We start from the raw sequence: 24,172 nt of genomic DNA, 5'->3' as shown, positions 1-24,172 counted from the left end.
GGAAATGGTGAATATGATACAGTTGCGCAGCGGAGCGCACTCGTCTATTAGTTTGTATATTGGCCAGCGCGTTATAGATATATGTATGTATAATGGATAGGGATGGAGCTCGAAAACCGGGTCCATTAAAGGCTGTAAGCGTCCATTTGGTTCCATTTGTACACTTTGGGTGGTTACGTCGTTGTGTTTACATGTGCGGTGGTGAAAGAATGGCGTCAACTAGTGAAACGCTCAAAAGTCTCACTCGTCGTCCTCTTCTACCCAAGGTAGCAAGTCTCCGTTGACAATTTTAATTATCCAATTGATAATAATCCGTTTGGGATCTCCCTGTGAATGAATAACTAGTGTTGCTTGAGAGCGTGTCGTCTTCTCAGTCTATCGTTGCCGAAAATGGCAGATCTACAAGCTCACAACGTGGTGCGAACAGACGCAGTGTGAGCTTGGAGATCGGCTATGTTTGGTGCGTGACACCGTTGTACGATGAAGTATAAATTGCACTTTTAAAGTGACGGTACACCAGTGGTGGAAAAAGTACTCAAATGCTTTACTTAAGTAAAAGTACCAATACTGCTATATAAAAATACTCTGTTACAAGTAAAAATCCAAAATTAAAAATGTACTTGAGTAAAAGTACAAAAGTATTGGCATCAAAATGTACTTAAAGTAAAAGTACTAAATATTTGAAAATAGCCAATCTACAAGCTCACAACGCGTCGCGATGAGACGCGTTGTGAGCTTGTAGATCGGCTATTTAAAAATAGCCTATGTATAAAATAGGGCTAAAGTGGTTAATGTATGTTTCATTATATCATAGTTTATATCTGAAAAGTAACTAGTAACTAAAGTTTTCAAATAATTGTAGTGGAGTAAAAGTACAATATTTGCCTCTGAGATGTAGTGGAGTAGAGAGAGAGAGAGAGAGAGAGAGAGAGAGAGACACAGAGAGACAGACAGACAGAGACATGTTGTCCCACGCATCACTAGGGGGGGTCCTTGGGCGTGTTCCAGGGGTCCCCAGCAGCTAAACCACTTTAGCCTACATCTATTTGAAAATATCCAATCTACAAGCTCACACGTTGTGAGCTTGTAGATTGCTATTATCTCTCTCTCTCTCTCTCTCTCTTGCTCTCAAAAGTATTGGTATCAAAACGTACTTAAATTAAAAAGTATAAGTACTCGTTATGCAGAATGTCCCGTTTCACATGAAAATAGCAGATCTACAAGCTTGTGAGCTTAGTTCTGCTATTTTTAAATAGCCAACGTTTATATAAGGCTGAAGTGGTTAATGTATGTTTTGTAATAATAATCAAAATCTACAAAGTAACAAGCAACTAATGTTGTCAAACAGTGGGCATCGCATCTGTGACACACAAGCCACCACAAGCAGGCGGACCTATATTCACACCTCAGACCGCCTGGATCATTGTTATATTGGGATGACTACCCCCATCCCCCTCTAACCGCTGACTGTAGCCTACATGTGAAGGTCTAAAAGTCACCAAAGTTGTTCTGTGACAACAATAATCACTGAATGAAATGACACAATAACGCAACCAGTGTTGCCATGTATCCTTATTATAAGCGACCTGTTTTCCTATAAAGTTGCTTGTAAATATATATTGGTAATTGCGGGCTGCTTTTTATTTGTTGAGAGAACACTGTAGGTTTATTAAGTATATAGTGCTCAAGTGGCCTTACTGGCCACGTCTTTTGAGCGTGTTGATTGCTTGGGCTTGTTTTCATAGACCTGATTGCTTATTTCTCTCGCAAAATCTGACAACCCTGGTCGCAACACGTTACTATATTTGTAGCCCAGACTGATAGGGTGTCGTTGATAAAATGTTCTTAAAAGGGAGATTTTTTAGGTTGACATCAAGAAGGGCCGGTCAGCTCCCTTCACGGCACACTGAAAACAACAAAGGAAAGCTATTCCTTTCTCGCTTCAGTTGAGAAGTGCTGTGTGAGGGGGAAGGGGTGCGGGGAGGAATGCAGCCGCTCTCTCTACTCCAGTGGTTCTCAAACTTTTTCATGTCAAGGACCCCCAAATTGACACTTATTAGCCCGCGGACCCCCATTTAAAAAGATATACCAGGGACCCCCATAAGAGAAGATGTTTTACAGCTCTGGCAGTGATTCTCAACCATTTTAATTTCAAGGACCCCCCAGTTTGACATGCATTAGGGCTACAGACCCCCATATAATGGCATTTCTATCACTTGGACCGCAATTAATATTGTAAAATCTATGTCAATTTAACTCTGAGAGTGTACAAATGGAACCAAATGGACCCTGACGGGTCCATTTGGTTCCATTTGTACACTCTCAGAGTTACAGACCCATAAGGGTCCATTTGGTGCCTAATCTATCATTTAGCGGGGGACCCCTGGGGGTCCCCGGACCCCACTTTGAGAACCAATGCCTTAGACGAGAGACGCAACGGATTAGATATACTTCTCCATTCCATACAACGGTGTTTTACCGGAGTTGTGATGCTGAGAGAGAGAGAGAGAGAGAGAGAGAGAGAGAGAGAGAGAGAGAGAGAGAGAGAGAGAGAGAGAGAGAGAGAGAGCCTCCGCTTCCAGTAGACTACTGGTCCATTCCAGTGGTATGCAGTATGTTGTCCAGTGTAGTTATATTATTTTATTTAGTCACCCATGTACCTGTATAAACCATGTGGCCGAGATCAAAGCGTGTCATTACTCTCTTTTCTACTCTCTGGAACCACACTGCATTGGTGAACGTAAACAAACAGCTGTGACAGGAAGTAGAATGGAAGTGGTTCTATACTAAAAGTGACCACACGTCCCGCATCTCACAGGACGTTCCCCAAATTAGTCTGTCCCGCGTCCCGCACAAACAGAACAATGTCCCGCCAATCAAAGATATGAAAATAAAATGTAATAATAATAACTAGAAAAAGTGCTCCTCGGAGCACAGGTCTCCGCCAGGTCAGGTAGGTTATGGTGGCCTCCTGGTGGCGCTATCACAGGCCAATGTGAAAAAGGTGGATTTGTTCAAGGGCTTTTCCCTGAAATCGGACACTGCATTCATGATTTGAGGCATTTTGATCCAAAAATGTGTTTTGCAAAATTAGACCTGCTGGTGGCGCTATAACAGGCCAATGTGAAAAGGGTGGCATTTCTTCCTCGGCCTAACAGAAAGGTGTGTGTGAAATTTCACGGAAATCGCAAGCTGCGTTCATGATTTGAGACATTTTGTTCAAAACGGACCAATCCTGCAAACTTTGGGAGCCAACCTTAGCCAATCAGGATGGAATATGGAATAGGATAGGATAAGGATAAATCCGGATAAGGATAAGGGGAAATCGAATAAATCTGTGTTGATCACATGACTATAAAGATACTGTGTACCGATTTGTGTGATGTTTGGACAAAATATGTAGGAGTAGTATCATTACCTGTGTTTTGCACAAATCGGCCTCCTGGTGGCGCTATAACAGGCCAATCTGAAAATTTTGGTTCAGAATTGCTGCTAACGGACGGACGTACGGACGGACAGACAGACAGACAGGGGGTAAAACATACTCTCTCACCATTCCTTTCAGCCTGGCGGAGACAATAATAATAATATTTTTTTGGGGCTAGTGAGAGGAGTTACAGTAAAGGCATCTGCTATTACATGTATTTTGTCATTTCCAATATATTAGTGTAGGCTATAGGTTTATATCATATCCCCATAATATTATTCATATTATTTTATGCAATACTCATTGACGAGAAACACACTCAGCCCCAAAACACACTCTCCCCCATTTTTTTCGCCGACCGAGGCCGCCGGATATATATACCCGATACGCCCTGTGTTGGGACGAGCATTTTTCTATTCCATCCCGGCCACGAGCAGCAACATGTGATTCATTCACCGGCTTGTTTACAAGTCGAATTTGGGGAAAGAAAATAATCAGGAGCTCAAAAACATAAGAGAGGATACAAGAGCTATCTGTGCAAAAGCTGCAAAGTGTGCAGATTTAAGCAAGTATTTTAAAACAGTGAAAGCTACCGAGGAAAAAGAAACAGAAAGTGCTTAGACCCCCACCACTCAAACTAGCGACCACGGGAGTTATCATCAAACCCAAAGATTTGTTGTGAATAATTATAAACAAACAACCTCCTGTTGCTTCCAAGTTGGGGGTCAGTTTGACCAAAAGCGAAGGTATTGAAGAGGAGGACACGGAGAATGTTGCGGTCATCAGAGATCAAAGGATTTATCAGCTGCCATTGTGATAATGTCAGGAGCAATGGACCAGACAACACTACGACCAGTGGCGTGCACAGACATTTTGAGGGGCAGGTGCTCAAGTAAATTATACTTTTTTTTGTTGACTTGGTCTGCTCTTTTTTCCCTCTACACCTATACCTCTTTGCCAAAAATAGCCGATCTACAAGCCCACAACGCCTCGCGCTGCGAGGCGTTGTGAGCTTGTAGATCTGCTATTTTTGGCTAAAGTTCTCCTCAGAAAAGGGATGCTAGGTTTCGAGTGGTTATGGTAAAAAGAAAAATCATATCACATAAAGATTTGGCGGACCCCCTGTAGTAACTCTGAGGACCCCCTAGGGGTCCCGGACCCCCTGTTGAAGACCCCCATGTGAACTGAAAAAAGGGGCACTTCTGGTAAAGAGGGCAAAGGGCAGGTGCTCTAGCACCACCTAGAGTCTATCTGTGCACGTCCCTGACTACGACCAGGTAGGGTCCAAGTGTTTCTAAATGGACTGCAGTCTGCACAGAACCATATCCATCACATACAATACATCAGATAGACGAGGTATTGTTTTGCGACCAAAAGACCATGTATTATGCAAGTACATAATAAGGTTGACCAACGTTTCTCAGCTGCATTATATTTGTTATTAGTGTCTATATGTCCTCTGAAACAAATATGTAGTGGGGGTCCCTGCTTCATCTCTAATCTATACAAGATGTAGTGGGGGTCCCTGCTTCATCTCTAATCTATACAAGATGTAGTGGGGGTCCCTGCTTCATCTCTAATCTATACAAGATGTAGTGGGGGTCCCTGCTTCATCTCTCATCTATACAATATGTAGTGGGGGTCCCTGCTTCATCTCTCATCTATACAATATGTAGTGGGGGTCCCTGCTTCATCTCTCATCTATACAATATGTAGTGGGGGTCCCTGCTTCATCTCTCATCTATACAATATGTAGTGGGGGTCCCTGCTTCATCTGTCTCTCAGCTAAGGGGTCCCTGCTTCATCTGTCTCTCAGCTAAGGGGTCCCTGCTTCATCTGTCTCTCAGCTAAGGGGTCCCTGCTTCATCTGTCTCTCAGCTAAGGGGTTGAAACACATTGTAGATGAAGTGAATCTATGTGTACATAATGACATAATGACATTTATTATAATAATATATCAACACATAATTCATCCATCATTCTTACCTTGTAGTTGTTTAAATCTTCCATCCAGTTGGTTATAGTTATAATAGTTTAAATCCCATTCTGTCTCCATCACCACTAACACACTTACACTACCCACATGTACACAACACACACACACACACACACACACACACACACACACACACACACACACACACACACACACACACACACACACACACACACACACACACACACACACACACACACACACACTAAACCACCCAAATGTACACACACACACACACACACACACACACACACACACGCACACACACACACACACACACACACACACACACACACACACACACACACACTAAACCACCCAAATGTACACACACACACACACTCTAAACCACCCAAATGTACACAGACAGACAGACAGACAGACACAGTGCTAAGCCAGGCGTACACACTCAACACAACACAAGCGCACACAGAGTGCTACACACGTTGTGTCTGAATCCACACGGAAAAACAGAGGAAGTGAAGACAATCCTGAAGCCGCCGCCCACCTCTCACTCGACCCCCCCCCCTCTCTCTCTCTCTCTACCAACAGATTCCACAGAATAACTTTCAGTACAAAGGTCAGACAGACAGACAAACAGACAGACAGACAGAGGTAGAGCGAGCCTAGTTTAACACATGTCTCTCTCTTCGATTGTTCTCCCTCGCTTTCCCTCCCAAGGCTTTAAAAAAAATCTCACACACACACACACACACACACACACACACACACACACACACACACACACACACACACACACACACACACACACACACACACACACACACACACACACACACACACACACACACACACACACACACACACACACACACACACACACAGTAAATAATGTGTGGTGCAGGGTTTAGTGAAAACACTTTAAAAACTTGAAAATGTGCTCCTCGGAGCACAAGTCTCCGCCAGCAGACCCACATTGGTGAGGATTTTTGGTAAGGAAAGATTGGAACTTTTTCTGCTAATATCTCCTGACTAAATGTTAGCTTGGCTGATGGCACTGATGTCACTTCGAAACATGCAATGCAATGTTTCGAAGTGAGTCACCTATTTATAGGTATGTATTTCGTCATGCGTCTCGCTAGCCAATCAAAGCACACCCTTTCAACATATTGTCACGTGTCACGTGAAGCTTGACCAATGTTAGCTTGGTGGAACCAAAGGAAATCAAACGAAAACATACTCTCCACCATGCCTTCGGCCTGGCGGAGACAATAAAGAGTTCAAAACATTGATCATATGGTTCTGTTTTCTATTCATAAAACATGTTTATTATTAAACCCTTACAGGTCTGTAACTCTGAGAGTGTTTAAATAGAACCAAATGGACCCTTACAGGTCTGTAACTCTGAGAGTGTACAAAAGGAACCAAATGGACCCTTACAGGTCTGTAACTCTGAGAGTGTTTAAATAGAACCAAATGGACCCTTACAGGTCTGTAACTCTGAGAGTGTTTAAATGGAACCAAATGGACCCTTACAGGTCTGTAACTCAGACTGATCACCATACCGACCCTCCCGGTGTTGGCGGAATGGTTCGACTACAAGATAAAGACCCCGGTGGTACGGCCGAGACCCCACGCTCAGAACAGGGACGAGAGCCCCGGAAGGAGGAGGCTACCTCCAAAGCCCTGGCCCCACAGACAAAGCCCTGGACCCACAGACAAAGCCCTGGACCCACAGGCAAAGCCCTGGACCCACAGACAAAGCCCTGGACCCACAGGCAAAGCCCTGGACCCACAGGCAAAGCCCTGGACCCACAGACAAAGCCCTGGACCCACAGACAAAGCCCTGGACCCACACACAAAGCCCTGGACCCACAGGCAAAGCCCTGGACCCACAGACAAAGCCCTGGACCCACAGACAAAGCCCTGGACCCACAGACAAAGCCCTGGACCCACAGACAAAGCCCTGGACCCACAGACAAAGCCCTGGACCCACAGACAAAGCCCTGGACCCACAGACAAAGCCCTGGACCCACAGACAAAGCCCTGGACCCACAGACAAAGCCCTGGACCCACAGGCCAACCAGCCCATAATCACGGTTGTGACGACGGACACAAACATGATGTCCAGCTCAGACTAGACCAGCGGGCTGAGAAGCAACGTGTTGTATACTGACTGACAGCAGCCGGGCCACCGGTTGGCAAAAATCTAAATGATTGGATATTATGATGATACAAATCCTGTGCTGTGCTGTGCTGTGCTGTGCTGTGCTGTGCTGTGCTGTGCTGTGCTGTGCTGTGCTGTGCTGTGCTGTCCTGTCCTGTCCTGTCCTGTCCTGTCCTGTCCTGTCCTGTCCTGTCCTGTCCTGCCCTGCCCTGCGCTGCGCTGTGCTGTGCTGTATGGCACTGGACTGGACTGTATTATACTGGACTGTACTGTATTGGACTGTAGTACTGTACTGTACTGGACTGTACTGTATTATGCTGTACTGGACTGGACTGGACTGTGCTGCACTTTGGTCATATGGAACCAAACCGTGACAGTTTGGTTCTTCTTTTAGTCCTCACATTTGCAGGCACACAACTGTGTACACTTAAGCATGAAGTGATAGCATTTGCATCGTCCTCAGGATTCAGTCTTTTAGACACATTTTGTCAACTGCTCACAAGTCTGAACAATAGGTGGAAGGATTGTCCAGAGAACTTGCCAGACCTCTCCATCTTTTTGCCAGCCACAGTTGGCAGGGCTTTCAGTTTGCATTTTGCACACTGTTGCCTGACATGCAGTTTTCTTGCCTTTACCATGAAAAGCTGACACAAGTGTCTTTCCACTGGCGTGGAAGGACAGCATGCCACTGGATTTCTCTGGGCAAACAATTACTACCATATCATGAATTGGCAATTACCTAATGGACTGACCCTGGCCAAATTATACCCAAATCATTTCTAAGCCTGCACTGACTGCAACAACAAGAATATCTGTGTTGCATGCCTTAATCAACACAGACTTCATTTGTTGCTTGGCTGCATGGAGAGCATGTGTGAAGATGCTGGAGTCAGCTTCTTCGTGGTTGCAAGGACGTTTGTTTGAAAGAGGCCATCTACCATCCAGGTAACTGAACCCTTGGCTCGGCTCTCCCGCGCTGGCACATTCTGTCAATTCAGGTGCGGCTATCTAACTACAATACTACAACTAACTAAACTTGAAGTTGAGATATATACAGGGGCTTATTAGCATTTGGGACACTAAAGTATACTACAGTACAAACTACAGTGAGTACACCACTACAACAGTTAGTAAACTACAACTACAGCTAGTACACTACAAGCCGACACTGAACCCCATGCTGAGTCTCACAGCAGTGATGTCACCAGTGTGCCCGGGTTGTGCTTTGACATCACTCTTACAAAAAATGACAAACCAATAGAGCTTGACCACAGCATTTCAACGAATGATCATGGATGTTTCCCTTCAACTTAATGCAATATCTGTGATCAGACAGCTTCCGAAAATGCTCATTTTGAATCACGTAATAAAATCTTGAATCTTGAAAACTGGCGGCCATATTGGAATTCAATTGACACTATTGAGTTCTTCCAGTCAGAATACATTCATTTTGATTTTTGGATCATTAATACATTTCTGTTCATTAAAGTTCTACTTCAAAAACATTTATTTTGCATTTGATGAGGCGACCATCTTGAAAACTGGTGGCCATCTTGGAGTTTCAGCTGGATAACGTACTTTTCTTAAATAGTATATCCTGGGCATCATTTGTGCCAAATTTGGTGCTTGTATCACCAAGTGAAAGATTCTGATGGAATATTGATTTAAGCTGCCCCACTACTAGGAGAATCTGGTCATTGGCGGTCAATGGGTTAATATTAATATTAAACAGAATGAATGAATGGAGGGGGAGGGGCTTAATCTAACAGGAAACAGCTGTATGGAAACCACACCCACTGATGATGTCATCAGCCCTGGGAACACAGAGGGGAGGGGCCGGACCGTACCAACTCTACACACAGAGGGGGGGGGGGCAGGATTTCCCTGTATTGTTTATTCACTCAACGAGACGAGTTCTAGTTCTACTCACCAACACATAACAGGAAGACATTAAATAATACCAGAGAGAGAGAGAGAGAGAGAGACAGAGGGACAGAGAGAGAGAGAGAGAGAGAGAGACAGAGAGAGACACAGACAGAGAGAGAGAAAGAGAGAGAGAGAGAGACAGAGAGAGACACAGACAGAGAGAGAGAAAGAGAGAGAGAGAGAGAGACAGAGCGAGAGAGAGTCTCCCCTGCACCACGGTTCCGTCCGTCCGTCCGTCCGTGCTAGGGTTCAAGTGGTTAAAGGAGGAGTTCACCCAAACAATGACTTATTTTCTATCAATTGCACACCCTATGAAGCCTTGAATCCATGGATTCTTTTTTGTTTTTGTTACATTCCTAAGCTAATAATTTGATTCCCGTCTCCTACCAACTCTAACTCTGAGGACCCCCTTGGGGTCCCGAACCCCCTGTTGAAGACCCCTGTCTTAGTCACAAATATCTGATCTACAAGCAGCTGTAGATGTATTTCCAGTGAACGTTCACACACACTAAAATATAAAACATTGTGAGGAAAGAGGAAGAGAGACTTCTCAGGAATGCAGGAAAAAATCTCTCTCTCTCTCTCTCTCTCTCTCTCTCTCTCTCTCTCTCTCTCTCTCTCTCTCTCTCTCTCTCTCTCTCTCTCTCTCTCTCTCTCTCTCTCTCTCTCTCTCTCTCTCTCTCTCTCTCTCTCTCTCTCTCTCTCTCTCTCTCTCTCTCTCATATCAAAAGAATGCTCTCTCTCCAATTGGTTAGACCTACAACTACCAATTACAGTCTCCCATATTTAAATACTGGGCCCTGATTGGTCACCCCAGACTTCCCCAGAAATTGCCGAGGTGTCCGCCCCCCCCCCCACACACACACACACACACACACACACACACACACACACACACACACACACACACACACACACACACACACACACACACACACACACACACACACACACACACACACACACACACACACACACACACAGAACTATTACAGTTAGTTTGTCATAATGATGATCATAACAGTGTCCAGTACAGATTCCTTTTCTGAAATAGCCCTGTAGCTCCCTCTAGTGGTGTGGTGGTGATTTAAAATACAGCTCTGACAGTATTGAACTGGTTCACACACACACACACACACACACACACACACACACACACACACACACACACACACACACACACACACACACACACACACACACACACACACACACACACACACACACACACACACACACACACACACACACACACACACACACACACACACACACACACACACGTGTCTCCTACCTGCCAGAGCTTTGATCCTGGAGCGTTCAAAAAGTCGTGCGGAGCTGTTCTCGTTGTCCCAGTCATCATCCCAACGCTTATTGATGGTGTCAGAGGAGCTGTGAGATATAATTATAATGATTATATTATGTATAATAATAAATAATAATATCACATGATTATTTATAATAAATAATCATGTGATATTATTATTCATACCTGTATTATAGCACATTATTTATAATAATATTTGTCTCCGGCCAGAGGTGGAGAGTATGTTTTCGTCTCCGTCCTTCCGTGTGTCCGCCAAGCTTACATTGGTCAAGCTTCACGTGACACGTGACAATATGTTGAAAGGGTGTGCTTTGATTGGCTAGCGATACGCATTACGAAACAGAGACCTATAAATAGGTGTCACTTCAAAAAATCATTTCTTTTTTTTGAAGTGAGCTTCCATCAGCCGAGCTAACATTGGTCAAGTGACACGTGACAATATGTAATATTGACAGGATTAATGGAGAGTATCTTTTCCTCTCCGTCCGTCTCTGTATGTGTCCGTCTGAGAACAAGCTTCACGTGACATCACAATATGTAATATAAATAACGTGACATCACAATATGTCATATAAATAACGTGACATCACAATATGTAATATAAATAACGTGACATCACAATATGTAATATAAATAACGTGACATCACAATATGTAATATAAATAACGTGACATCACAATATGTCATATAAATAACGTGACATCACAATATGTCATATAAATAACGTGACATCACAATATGTCATATAAATAACATGACATCACAATATGTCATATAAATAACGTGACATCACAATATGTAATATAAATAACGTGACATCACAATATGTAATATAAATAGGTAAGACAGGTCTGCTGGCGGAGACTTGTGCTCCGAGGAGCACAATTTCTAGTGTATTTATTATTGTAATATTTATTTATCTACCTGTACATATTGTAATATTAATAATTCTACCTATACATATTGTAATATTAACTAGAAAAAGTGCTCCTCGGAGCACAACTCTCCGCTGTTGGGAATGTTGGGAATGTTCTATCTGTATAAGTGTCCTATCCGTCCTGTCTGTATAAGTGTCCTATCCGTCCTGTCTATGTAAGTGTCCTATCCGTCCTGTCTGTGTAAGTGTCCTATCCGCCCTGTCTGTGTAAGTGTCCTATCCAATTGTTACAGTATCCGCCATTTCTCAACCATTTCGTGATTGTTCCTGTCTTACCTCACTCTTACCAGACTTGTGTTGGGAATGTTGGGAATGTTCTAATTCTTATGTTCTAACTGTCCTATCCATCGTGTCTGTATAAGTGTCCGATCCGTCCTGTCTGTATAAGTGTCCTATCCGTCTGTATAAGTGTCCTATCCGTCTTGTCTGTATAAGTGTCCTATCCGTCCTGTCTGTGTAAGTGTCCTATCCCTCCTGTCTGTGTAAGTGTCCTATCCCTCCTGTCTGTATAAGTGTCCTATCCGTCCTGTCTGTATACTGTAAGTGTCCTATCCGTCCTGTCTGTGTAAGTGTCATATCCCTCCTGTCTATGTAAGTGTCCTATCCGTCCTGTCTGTATAAGTGTCCTATCCGTCCTGTCTGTATAAGTGTCCTATCCGTCCTGTCTGTATAAGTGTCCTATCCCTCCTGTCTGTATAAGTGTCCTATCCGTCCTGTCTATGTAAGTGTCCTATCCGTCCTGTCTGTATAAGTGTCCTATCTGTCCTATCTGCCAATTATGTATCAGCCATGCAGCCATTTCGTGATGGTTCCTGTCTTACCTCACTTTGACAGTGGCAAGACACTGTCAAAGTGACGCCATGTATTTATACAGTATTTCACCGTATTGTCACGTGTCACGTGAGGCTTGACCAATCGGTGTGTCATATTTAGAAAGTGAAAACAATACTCTCCTGCGGAGAGTAATAACTAGAAAAAGTGCTCCTCGGAGCACAACTCTCCGCTGTTGGGAATGTTGGGAATGTTCTATCTGTATAAGTGTCCTATCCGTCCTGTCTGTATAAGTGTCCTATCCCTCCTGTCTGTATAAGTGTCCTATCCGTCCTGTCTATGTAAGTGTCCTATCCGTCCTGTCTGTGTAAGTGTCCTATCCGTCCTGTCTGTGTAAGTGTCCTATCCAATTGTTACAGTATCCGCCATTTCTCAACCATTTCGTGATTGTTCCTGTCTTACCTCACTCTTACCAGACTTGTGCTGGGAATGTTGGGAATGTTCTAATTCTTATGTTCTAACTGTCCTATCCATCCTGTCTGTATAAGTGTCCGATCCCTCCTGTCTGTATAAGTGTCCTATCCGTCTGTATAAGTGTCCTATCCGTCTTGTCTGTATAAGTGTCCTATCCGTCCTGTCTATGTAAGTGTCCTATCCCTCCTGTCTGTGTAAGTGTCCTATCCCTCCTGTCTGTATAAGTGTCCTATCCGTCCTGTCTGTATACTGTAAGTGTCCTATCCGTCCTGTCTGTATACTGTAAGTGTCCTATCCGTCCTGTCTGTGTAAGTGTCATATCCCTCCTGTCTATGTAAGTGTCCTATCCGTCCTGTCTGTGTAAGTGTTCTATCCGTCCTGTCTGTATAAGTGTCCTATCCGTCCTGTCTGTATAAGTGTGGTATCCGTCCTGTCTGTATAAGTGTCCTATCCGTCCTGTCTGTGTACTGTAAGTGTCCTATCCGTCTGTGTAAGTGTCATATCCCTCCTGTCTATATAAGTGTCCTATCTGTCCTATCTGCCAATTATGTATCAGCCATGCAGCCATTTCGTGATGGTTCCTGTCTTACCTCACTTTGACAGTGGCAAAGACACTGTCAAAGTGATGCCATGTATTTATACAGTATTTCACCGTATTGTCACGTGTCACGTGAGGCTTGACCAATCGGTGTGTCATATTTAGAAAGTGAAAACAATACTCTCCTGCGGAGAGTAATAATTCTACCTGTACATATTGTAATATTAATAATTCTACCTGTACATATTGTAATATTAATAATTCTACCTGTACATATTGTAATATTAATAATTCTACCTGTACATATTGTAATATTAATAATTCTACCTGTACATATTGTAATATTAATAATTCTACCTGTACATATTGTAATATTAATAATTCTACCTGTACATATTGTAATATTAATAATTCTACCTGTACATATTGTAATATTAATAATTCTACCTGTACATATTGTAATATTAATAATTCTACCTGTACATATTGTAATATTAATAATTCTACCTGTACTGCAGCTCCATCTGCTCCAGGTCTGACGCCACAGCACTGCTCAGCATCATGGTTACCACGACAACCACCACGCCCCGGCAACCAGCGACCAATCACTGCTCAGCAAAGCTCCACCTCCAGCTAACATCAGGGGTGACCTCTGACCCTCGACCCCTGAGATGGAGAGAGGGGGGGGGGGGGGAGAGAGAGAGGAGAGAGAGAGAGAGAGAGAGAGAGAGAGAGAGAGAGAGAGAGAGAGAGAGAGAGAGAGAGCACCAGGTTTATGAACAGCTTTCATACTGTTTAGAATGTAGGTTGTTGTGGTCCAACAATGTTCGGAATTCACCAATCAGGATGGAATATGAAAAATCCAACGGAACCATCTTGATCACATGACTATAGAGCTAATATGTACCGATTTGCATGATGTTTGGATAACATTTGTAGGAGTAATATTAAAAAGAAAAGTGTTGCAAAATTCGGCCTCCTGGTGGCGCTATAATAGGGCAATGTTGAAAAGGTGGCATTTGTTCCTCAACGTAGTGTGAATGTGTGTGTAAAGTTTCACCGCATTCGGACGCTGTGTTCATGATTTGAGGCATTTTGTTCAAAACGGGGCAACTCCTGCAAACTTTAGATGTTAATCTTAGCCAATGAGGATGGAATATGAAAAATCAAACAGATCCGTCTTGATCACATGACTATAGAGATCATGTGTACCGATTTGCGTGACATTTTGATAAAACCTTAAGGAATAATATAAACAGATGTTTTACATAAGTCAGCCTCCTGGTGGCGCTATAAAAGGCAGGTGTGAAAACTGCAGGGCAAAGGTTTTGCCTTGGCCAGTAGGGAGTTTTACTTAGATCGGTGCAGTTAGAGGTAAAAACACAAATCGGCCTCTTATAGCGTCACCATGAGGCTGATTTGAAAAATCTCAAGTGGTAATTCTTCCTCTGCCCAGTGGAATGTACGTGCAACATTTCACGGAAATGTACCGATTTGTGGGATTTTGGACAAAATCTGTAGGAGTACTGTCAAACACAAATCGGCCTCCTGGTGGCGCTATAACAGGCCCATGTGAAAGATTAAGGGCAGAGGTTCTGCTCTGACATCCAGGGAGTGTGTGTGCACAGTTTCACTGTGAGCAAGCCAACGGTGCCGGAGATTAGCTGTTCACAGACAGAATGACATACGGACTAGGGATGCAAATTATCGATCAATTCATTAATTGATAATTGATAACCTTATCGACCGATTAACCGGTTAACTGATAAGCGGCTTTTTTATTATTATCTGAGAATCTTAATTTCAGATTTTAAAAAAAGTGCTTAGAAGCCGAGATACAGCCTTTTTCAGTAAGTTAAACAAGAAGTAAATGGAGCAGAAAATCTTCAAATCATCATATCTTGGGTTCTGAACATTTAAAAAAAAAAAAGAAAACAAAGTTTTTCAATTAATTGTTAATTGTTTGATTTAATCGGATAATTTCTTAACGGTAGTTAATCGAAAATCGATTAATTGTTAAGATCCCTAATACGGACGGATGGACACACACACACACACACACACACACACACACACACACACACACACACACACACACACACACACACACACACACACACACACACACACACACACACACACACACACACACACACACACACGCGTTAACATGTTACATGGCTGTAAGCCTAAACGAGGCATGTCTCGTATACATATCACTGATCCAACAGGAAGCTACAGTTACATCATCTGTTACACTGTCAATTTACACTCATTTAGCTGACGCACACATTACACACAAAAATAACACACACACACACAACTAACACACATACACACACAACTAACACACATACACACACACACACACACACACACACACACACACAGTACAACATTAACATCAGTTGGTTTTCCATTCGAAGCACTCTGGTCATTTCCTCAGGATGACGCACGCGCACGCACACACACACGCACGCACACACACACACACTCTCTCACACACACACACACTCACACACACACACACACACTCACTCACACACTCTCCAGGTCCATTAGTCACAGGAAGCAACTTCTCAGCTGTCTCGTGTGTGTGTGTGTGTGTGTGTGTGTGTGTGTGTGTGTGTGTGTGTGTGTGTGTGTGTGTGTGTGTGTGTGTGTGTACACTAATGAAATAAACAGAGTAAAGTTATTGATTTAGTTCATAAATATGTGTGTAATGACAGGATAATATGTACCCTGACTTTACTGCATGTCAGCACACACACACACACACACACACACACACACACACACACACACACACACACACACACACACACACACACACACACACACACACACACACACACACACACACACACACACACACACACACACACACACACACACACACACACACACACACACACAAAGCTGTATTGACATCTCACCACTCAAACAGAGAGTGTCTCCTTCCCAAACCCCAATGGTTCTAATCAGCCCCCCGCCCACAGGAGTGGCCCAATTCACTCACAACTTGCTACAAAAATCGCTCATGAAAAAATATATAACCTCCTACATTCCATTTTCCACCTTCACATCTGTCTCCTTCTCTAATAATCAAAAAGTGCTATATATTTCATCTCGCACTTTACTTCCGGATGGTTCGTTTTGCACCTTCTTTGCCACATCCGTCACGGGACAGAAACAAGCCCTGCCGTGCTCTATGGAAAACAGCCCAAAAGCGCGCCCAAATGAGCCCAAAATCGCTTACACACAAAGCAGACCTGGCACCCCATTTCAACGTCACAGCAACATGCAGCCAATCAGCGTCGACAGACACGCACGCACCAACAAACTCCGTTCACGTCGACTGCCTCGCACACACAGACACACACACAGACACACACACACACACATACGCACGGACCAACAAACTCCATTCACTTTTATGCAACGCAAGCCACCACAGTTACGATGCCTCGCACAAAAAGGACTACACACCACGGCCCACGGATGAAGCGCCTGCCCATGCCAGGTTAATGTGCTTATTTAACTTCACACCTAGGCTACGTGTCTGTGTGTGTGTGTTGCTATACTTGTGAGGACCACGTAGGCTACGTGTCTGTGTGTGTTGCTATACTTGTGAGGACCAAGTATAGCACAATTTCAACACATACACATTGTGAGGACCATTTCTCGGGTCCTCTCAAGACTAATGGTTATTTTACAGTACATTGACATCAGCCTTTAAAAATGATTCATACTTACTTGCGCCAGTGTCATGCACCGAAAACTAGCTCATCTACAAGCCGACAACGCGTCGCGCAGGTCCTCGCCAGACTAATGGCTCTTCCAGAGTCAATTGAAATTAGCGTTAAAAACAATAAATACATCGTTGCGCGCCAGTGTCATGCACCGACAAATCGGTACACATGATCTCTATAGTCATGGGATCAAGACGGATCTGTTTAATATTTCATATTCCATCCCGATTGGCTAAGATTCTCATCTAAAGTTTGCAGGAGTGGCCCGTTTAGAACAAAATGCCGCTAATCATGAATGCAGCGTCCGATTGCGGTCAACTTCGCACGCACATTCACACTATGTTGAGGAACAACTGCTACCATTTAAACATTGGCCTGTGGGGGGTCCCCACCGACAGGTTGACAACCACTGTATTAGGGGAGAGTCAGTGAGAGCTGGATAAACGAGGTAAAATGTGTCTAAAGGAGTTTGTACGGCTGTCGATACATGAACACATGACGTCGGTGGGAGAGGAGATATTGTGTCTTTTGGACAAACAGCAGCGTGGTGCTGATGTTTGTTGTGTGAAGCAGCTTAATGTCAGAGTGTTTGTGTTGGAGCGCCTCAGTGCGGCTGCAGAGTTCATGTGCAACCTCTTCCAGAGAGAGATAGAGACACTAGAAACTCTGCTGGAGAAAAAAACAACACTGCTGGGCATTGACTTTCATATGGACATTGATCTACACACTGCAGGTATGTCTGTTACACACACAACATCAAACTACACACTGCAGGTATGATGCAGCTTTTGCATTCCAGCCAGCATGCCAGCGTAGTTCCCATATGGTTTCAAGGTGGCCTAAACCATATGGACCCCATGTCAGCAATGTCAGCGGGATCCACTTCAGTCCCAACTGGGATGCCCTTGTGGGACATACGTGTGTTCTACCTGGGCCTTAGGTGGGCCCCAACTAGCCACGTTTATGTGGGACCAAGGCGGGTCCTAACTGGGTTTGCCCATGCAGCCTTTAACTGGGTTCTACCTGAGCCCTAGGTGTACCCTAACCAACCACAGTGCAGTGCCCATCACTCCAAATGTTCTGACGTCAGGGCTCTCAATACTGCACATTGGTGGAGGAGGAGGGGCCGCAGGGCGACCGCACACATCGCTGAACCAATGGTAGCCCACGGATGTTTCCTCTGCTCTGGAGATTTACAATCTGCCCCTCTATGCCACATATCATCCGCGCTACAGGGTCTTCACTGACCGAGCCACGGCCGCACTGGCCCTCATGACGCTACGCCACTTATATGCGCTGCCAAGTGGCCGCGGGCGCTACGTGGGCGTGGCCGCGGGCTAGACGCGAGCCCCCGCGTAGCGGGGGCGAGCTTCTAGTTAATACAACAGTTGAACTATAGAGGACTGAAGTCTGACATCCCTGCCACCAGAGGGCGCTTTATCCCCTGGGTCAAAGAGTCATTATGTTCTATTGATAATCCCATTGGGTCATATTTGATCTTAGATCACATCTTATAAGACAGTGGTTTTCAAACCAGTGGTCCGGGGACCACCAGTGGTCCTTGAGAGAGTACCACGGGGTCCCCAGCAAAATTAGTTTATAGCATCACAATAATTTTTAACCACTTAGCTTAGGCTATTTTTTAAAAACCTTGAAAAACTGTGGTGGAGGATGGTGGGGGGAGGGACTAATTGAGTCAGTAAAGAGGTTCCATTTCCCAGCATGCTCTGCTCCCTGAGGACAACAAACAGACGATCACTAATAGACCTGAAACCAGACCTCACTGCCTACTGTCTCTGTGTACTCTAGTACTCCACAGAGTACAATACGGAGTATACTACACTACACAGTAGAGTACTGACTACTGAGTACACTACACAGTACACTACTGCCTCTACATTACTTAAAGGAACAGTTCACCCCCAACCCCCAAAATGACTTATTTTCTATCAAGTTCACACTCCCCATGAAGCCTTGAATTCATGGAGACGTTTATAGTTTGTGTCACATTCCTGAGACAATATAATATGATGTCAGTCAGTCAGTCAGTTTCACCAGCATCACAGTTGTCATTTTAACAGCCATCACCCATGTTGAGGTGCCACATGTTACTGAGCCCCCCCCCCACCCCCGCCCTCACCACTGGGTGTGTAAGTGTTAAAATGAGGAGTGGTCTTTGTAACATTGTTGCTGCATTTCTATCTATAGGGAAGAAAGCAACAGGAACGCCCTAGTACTGTATTTACCACCTAATGTCTAAATGAATATATTGTATAATTGTTCCATAAACTACTACAGGTTTAATAAAGTCAGATCAGTCGGTTGAAAGATGTGAAAAAAAGTTACTGAATGCTGCCGCACAGACGCACAGACAGACAGGCAGACAGACAGACAGACAGACAGACAGACAGACAGACAGACAGACATGTTAGACAAAGACAGACAGACAGACAGACAGACAGACAGACAGACAGGCAGGCAGGCAGACATTACAGAGATTCCTCAAATTTATAGATAGATAACCACTCCTTAAATGTCAATATGTTCTGTTCCACTGTGAGAGAGAGAGACACACACACACACACACACACACACACAATTCATCCATCATTCTTACCTTGTAGTTGTTTAAATCTTCCATCCAGTTGGTTATAGTTATAATAGTTTAAATCCCATTCTGTCTCCATCACCACTAACACTTACACTACCCACATGTACACAACACACACACACACACACACACACACACACACACACACACACACACACACACACACACACACACACACACACACACACACACACACACACACACACACACACACACACACACACACACACACACACACAGGCATACCAGCGAGAGATATATACTGTGTGAGTGAGTGAGTGAGTGAGTGAGTGAGTGAGTGAGTGAGTGCGTGTGTGTGCGCGCTACATGATGATACCTTGCAGATCAGTTTCTGTTTGTCAAAAGTTAAGCTAACCCTCATGAAACGCTGTAATTGAATTGAAATATTCAAGGAAACGTAAGCATACAACGTACGGATGGGACGATGATCGCTATTAGCGTTTATCGTGATAATCAAACCACTCAAAATAATGTTATGGAAGAGATTTTAATTCATGGTGAAATTGTCCATTCAGCTCAACAGAAGCTAATTCACAACTAGGATGAATTAGCGTCTGTTGAGCTGTAAATCCAGCACCACTTAAATCATGCATGGGTCAACTGGCGGCCCGGGGGCCACATGCGGCCCCCACCTTCACTTAATACGGCCCGCAGGTTAATATCAGAATACTGATATATTATTGATTTCTGTTGCTGTTTACAATCAAGGGGCAAGTCTTAGATATTTACGATGAGGCCAACACGGAAGCTTATAAATGGCCAGAGTGGCGCTGTTTTACCCTGCGCCGACCTGCGGTGTCAGAAAGAATTTATTTTAACGCAAGTGAATGGGTTTTTTGACAAACTTTAGACTAGATTTTCTTACTGTAATAAAAATTGTCATAAATACTATATGCTTCCAGTCGCTAGTTTAAAGTCTCCTTTCAATCATCAGGATATGCGTTTTGCTAAATTATGGTCCTATTTATTTTAAAATTGACGATAAAGTCGGCTATTCTCTAGGAGGGGCGGGATGATTTGATTGACAAGCTACACAACCAATAGCATTCATTTCCCGCCCCCGCTCTTGATTGACAAGCTACCCAACCAATAATGGTCTGGTCTCATTCTGCAGGATATGACGCCATATGACGCGATATTGAAAGATGGCGGACCTACAGTCTTGGAACAATCGGCTTCATTTTCGGTCTGTAGAAAGCAGCGGAGTGGCTTTGTCCATCTCATTTATACAGTCTATGTTTACAATAGAGGACCGAAGTCTGACATCATTTACACATCCTACCTGGTTCGCGGTTTTCCACCCAATAACGTTACTTCCGCCGAATTAGTTACATTTTCACCAGAAACAGACTGTATCAAATATAAGTGACTGACTATCATAAACGATACAGAACCTCCTCCCTGACAATATCGCAGAGACAGTTTGTTTATTTTTGGACCACAATTCTTATATGAGACGATTCTATGATAACCCAATGTTATTCTCCATAGAGACATTACTTTATGAACCAGGGGATGAACGAGTGACGTCAGGACTTCTGTACTCTATTCCAAACATGCAAACATGACCCGTTGTAATGACTTCAGTCTATATTAGTAGCTTAATGACTAGTATTAACATTCTATTGTCTTTTTTATGTCCAATGTATTTGTATTTAAGTTCATAAAGTTAACATAAGTATAACTAAATGCATGTGAAACTAGAAAAAGTGCTCCTCGGAGCACAACAGGTCTCCGCCAGGTCAGGTACGTTATTCTGGCCTCCTGGTGGCGCTATAATAGGCCAATGTGAAAATGGTGCCATTTATTCTTAGGTCTTTCACGGCAATCAGACACAGCATTAATGATTTGAGGCATTTCGTTCCAAAAATGTGTTTTGCTTAATTAGACCTGCCGGTGGCGCTATAACAGGCCAATGTGAAAAGGGTGGCATTTCTTCCTCGGCCTAGTGGGAATGTGCGTGTGAAATTTCACGGAAATCACACGCTGCGTTCATGGTTTGAGGCGGTTTGTTAAAAACGGACCAATCCTGCAAACTTTGGATGGCAACCTTAACCAATGAGGATGGAATATGGGAAATCGGACAGATCCGTGTTGATCACATGACTATAGAGATACTGTGTACCGATTCACATGATGTTTGGTTAAAAACTGTAGGAGTAATGGGAAAAAATGGGTTTTGCACAAATCGGCCTCCTGGTGGCGCTATAACAGGCCCATGTAAAACATTTGAGGCAGAGGTTCTGAATTGGCATCCAGGGAGTGTGTGTGCAGTTTTGCAGCGACCGGGCCAACGGTGCCGGAGATTTGGTGGTAACACACAGACAGGACACACGGACACATGGACGGACGGAGGGTAAAACATACTCTCTCGCCATGCCTTCGGCCTGGCGGAGACAATGAAAACAAAATGTTACTTTTCAGGATTCCAATTCAAAAATAGCAAAAATAGCAGACCTACAAGCTCAAAACGCGTCGCACTGCGACGCGTTTTGAGCTTGTAGATCTGCTATTTTTGTGTGACATAGAATGTCGAAGTACAGCATTAATGTACGAAAAAAAGGTTTAAATACAGAGATAAGAGGTTTCTGTACAGTATATGTAATGTGTTCCTCTGGAGTGAGAGTGTAAATATAATATAGTGGTCCTCTGTATCATCACAGTTGCATCATCACCCCTGACTTAAACCCTCTATACTTGATAAAACCGACCTGTTACAGAAATGAGCCAATCAACAGCCTGGACCGCTGGCTTTATGCCTTTATTGGCTTTGATACAATATATATCAGTACTGTATACATCCTACTGTTATTACAGTAGGATGTACTGTATACATCCTACTGTTATTACAGTAGGATGTACTGTATACATCCTACTGTTATTACAGTAGGATGACAGGAAAGCAAAGGCCTTCAGACTCGAACCCCGACACGCTGTCAGGCTACACTGAGCTCAGTGTCCTAGATGACATCATCAAAACTAGCCAATAGTAAGGGTCAGATCCTATATGACATCATCACAACCAACCAATAGTAAGGATCAGATCCTAGATGACATCATCACAACCAGCCAATAGTAAGGGTCAGATCCTAGATGACATCATCAAAACTAGCCAATAGTAAGGATCAGATCCTATATGACATCATCACAACCAACCAATAGTAAGGGTCAGATCCTAGATGACATCATCAAAACTAGCCAATAGTAAGGATCAGATCCTATATGACATCATCACAACCAACCAATAGTAAGGGTCAGATCCTATATGACATCATCACAATCAACCAATAGTAAGGGTCAGATCCTGTATGACATCATCACAATCAACCAATAGTAAGGATCAGATCCTATATGACATCATCACAATCAACCAATAGTAAGGGTCAGATCCTGTATGACATCATCACAATCAACCAATAGTAAGGGTCAGATCCTAGATGACATCATCACAATCAACCAATAGTAAGGGTCAGATCCTAGATGACATCATCACAATCAACCAATAGTAAGGGTCAGATCCTATATGACATCATCACAATCAACCAATAGTAAGGGTCAGATCCTATATGACATCATCACAATCAACCAATAGTAAGGGTCAGATCTAAAGATGCCGCGATCCGATTAACAGAGCGGATATCGGCCCGATATCAGCTATAAAAAATCACACCCTGTGTGAAGGTAGCGGCGCCTTTGATACATTTTGTCATCGATATGTGTTTATAATGTGTTTATGGCCACGTGTCACGTGAAGCTTGACCAATCACTTTGTTGACGGGTCTGACCAATCAGAACGTTGACGGTGAACACGGACAAAGTCAGGTATAGAGCAGGATAGAGCGCCGCTAAAAATGGAGATCGGATCGAATCGGATCGCAGCGACCAGTACTCCACTCTAACACTTCTAACCAGCCCGCTGTGAAACTTTGTTGACTATGATTCTGCAGAAGTTATGTTCTCTGTTTGAGTAATATCACTTGATCAATCCTTTTTTAAACATAAAATCAGTGATAAAAAGTAAAGAAAAAAAACGCGGAGCGTGGACCGGTCTTGGCCGCGCGCCACATGTTGTAGGGCTGACACGTGTTGTAGGGCTGACACGTGTTGTAGGGCTGACACATGTTGTAGGGCTGACACATGTTGTAGGGCTGACACATGTTGTAGGGCTGACACATGTTGTAGGGCTGACACATGCTGTAGGGCTGACACATGTTGTAGGGCTGACACATGTTGTAGGGCTGACACATGTTGTAGGGCTGACACA

The 24,172-nt window shown here is 43.7% G+C and overlaps 1 protein-coding gene across 1 annotated transcript in view; it reads right to left on the bottom strand.

Moving 5' to 3' along the window:
• Positions 1-24,172, bottom strand: part of LOC311035572 (spectrin beta chain, non-erythrocytic 1-like) — a 129,947-nt gene that overhangs the window by 98,697 nt on the left and 7,078 nt on the right. Inside the window, exons 2-3 of the mRNA XM_084043846.1 lie at positions 14,032-14,190; positions 10,772-10,869 (exon numbers count right to left, since the gene is read on the bottom strand). Of these exons, the coding sequence (XP_083899972.1) occupies positions 10,772-10,869; positions 14,032-14,087 (154 nt within the window). The 5' untranslated portion in view covers positions 14,088-14,190. The remainder of the gene's footprint in view (positions 1-10,771; positions 10,870-14,031; positions 14,191-24,172) is intronic.

This window comes from Gymnoscopelus microlampas (genome assembly GCF_963454915.1).
Source record: "Gymnoscopelus microlampas genome assembly, chromosome: 2".
NCBI lineage: Eukaryota > Metazoa > Chordata > Actinopteri > Myctophiformes > Myctophidae > Gymnoscopelus > Gymnoscopelus microlampas.
This window is presented reverse-complemented; position numbering and strand designations above follow the sequence as displayed.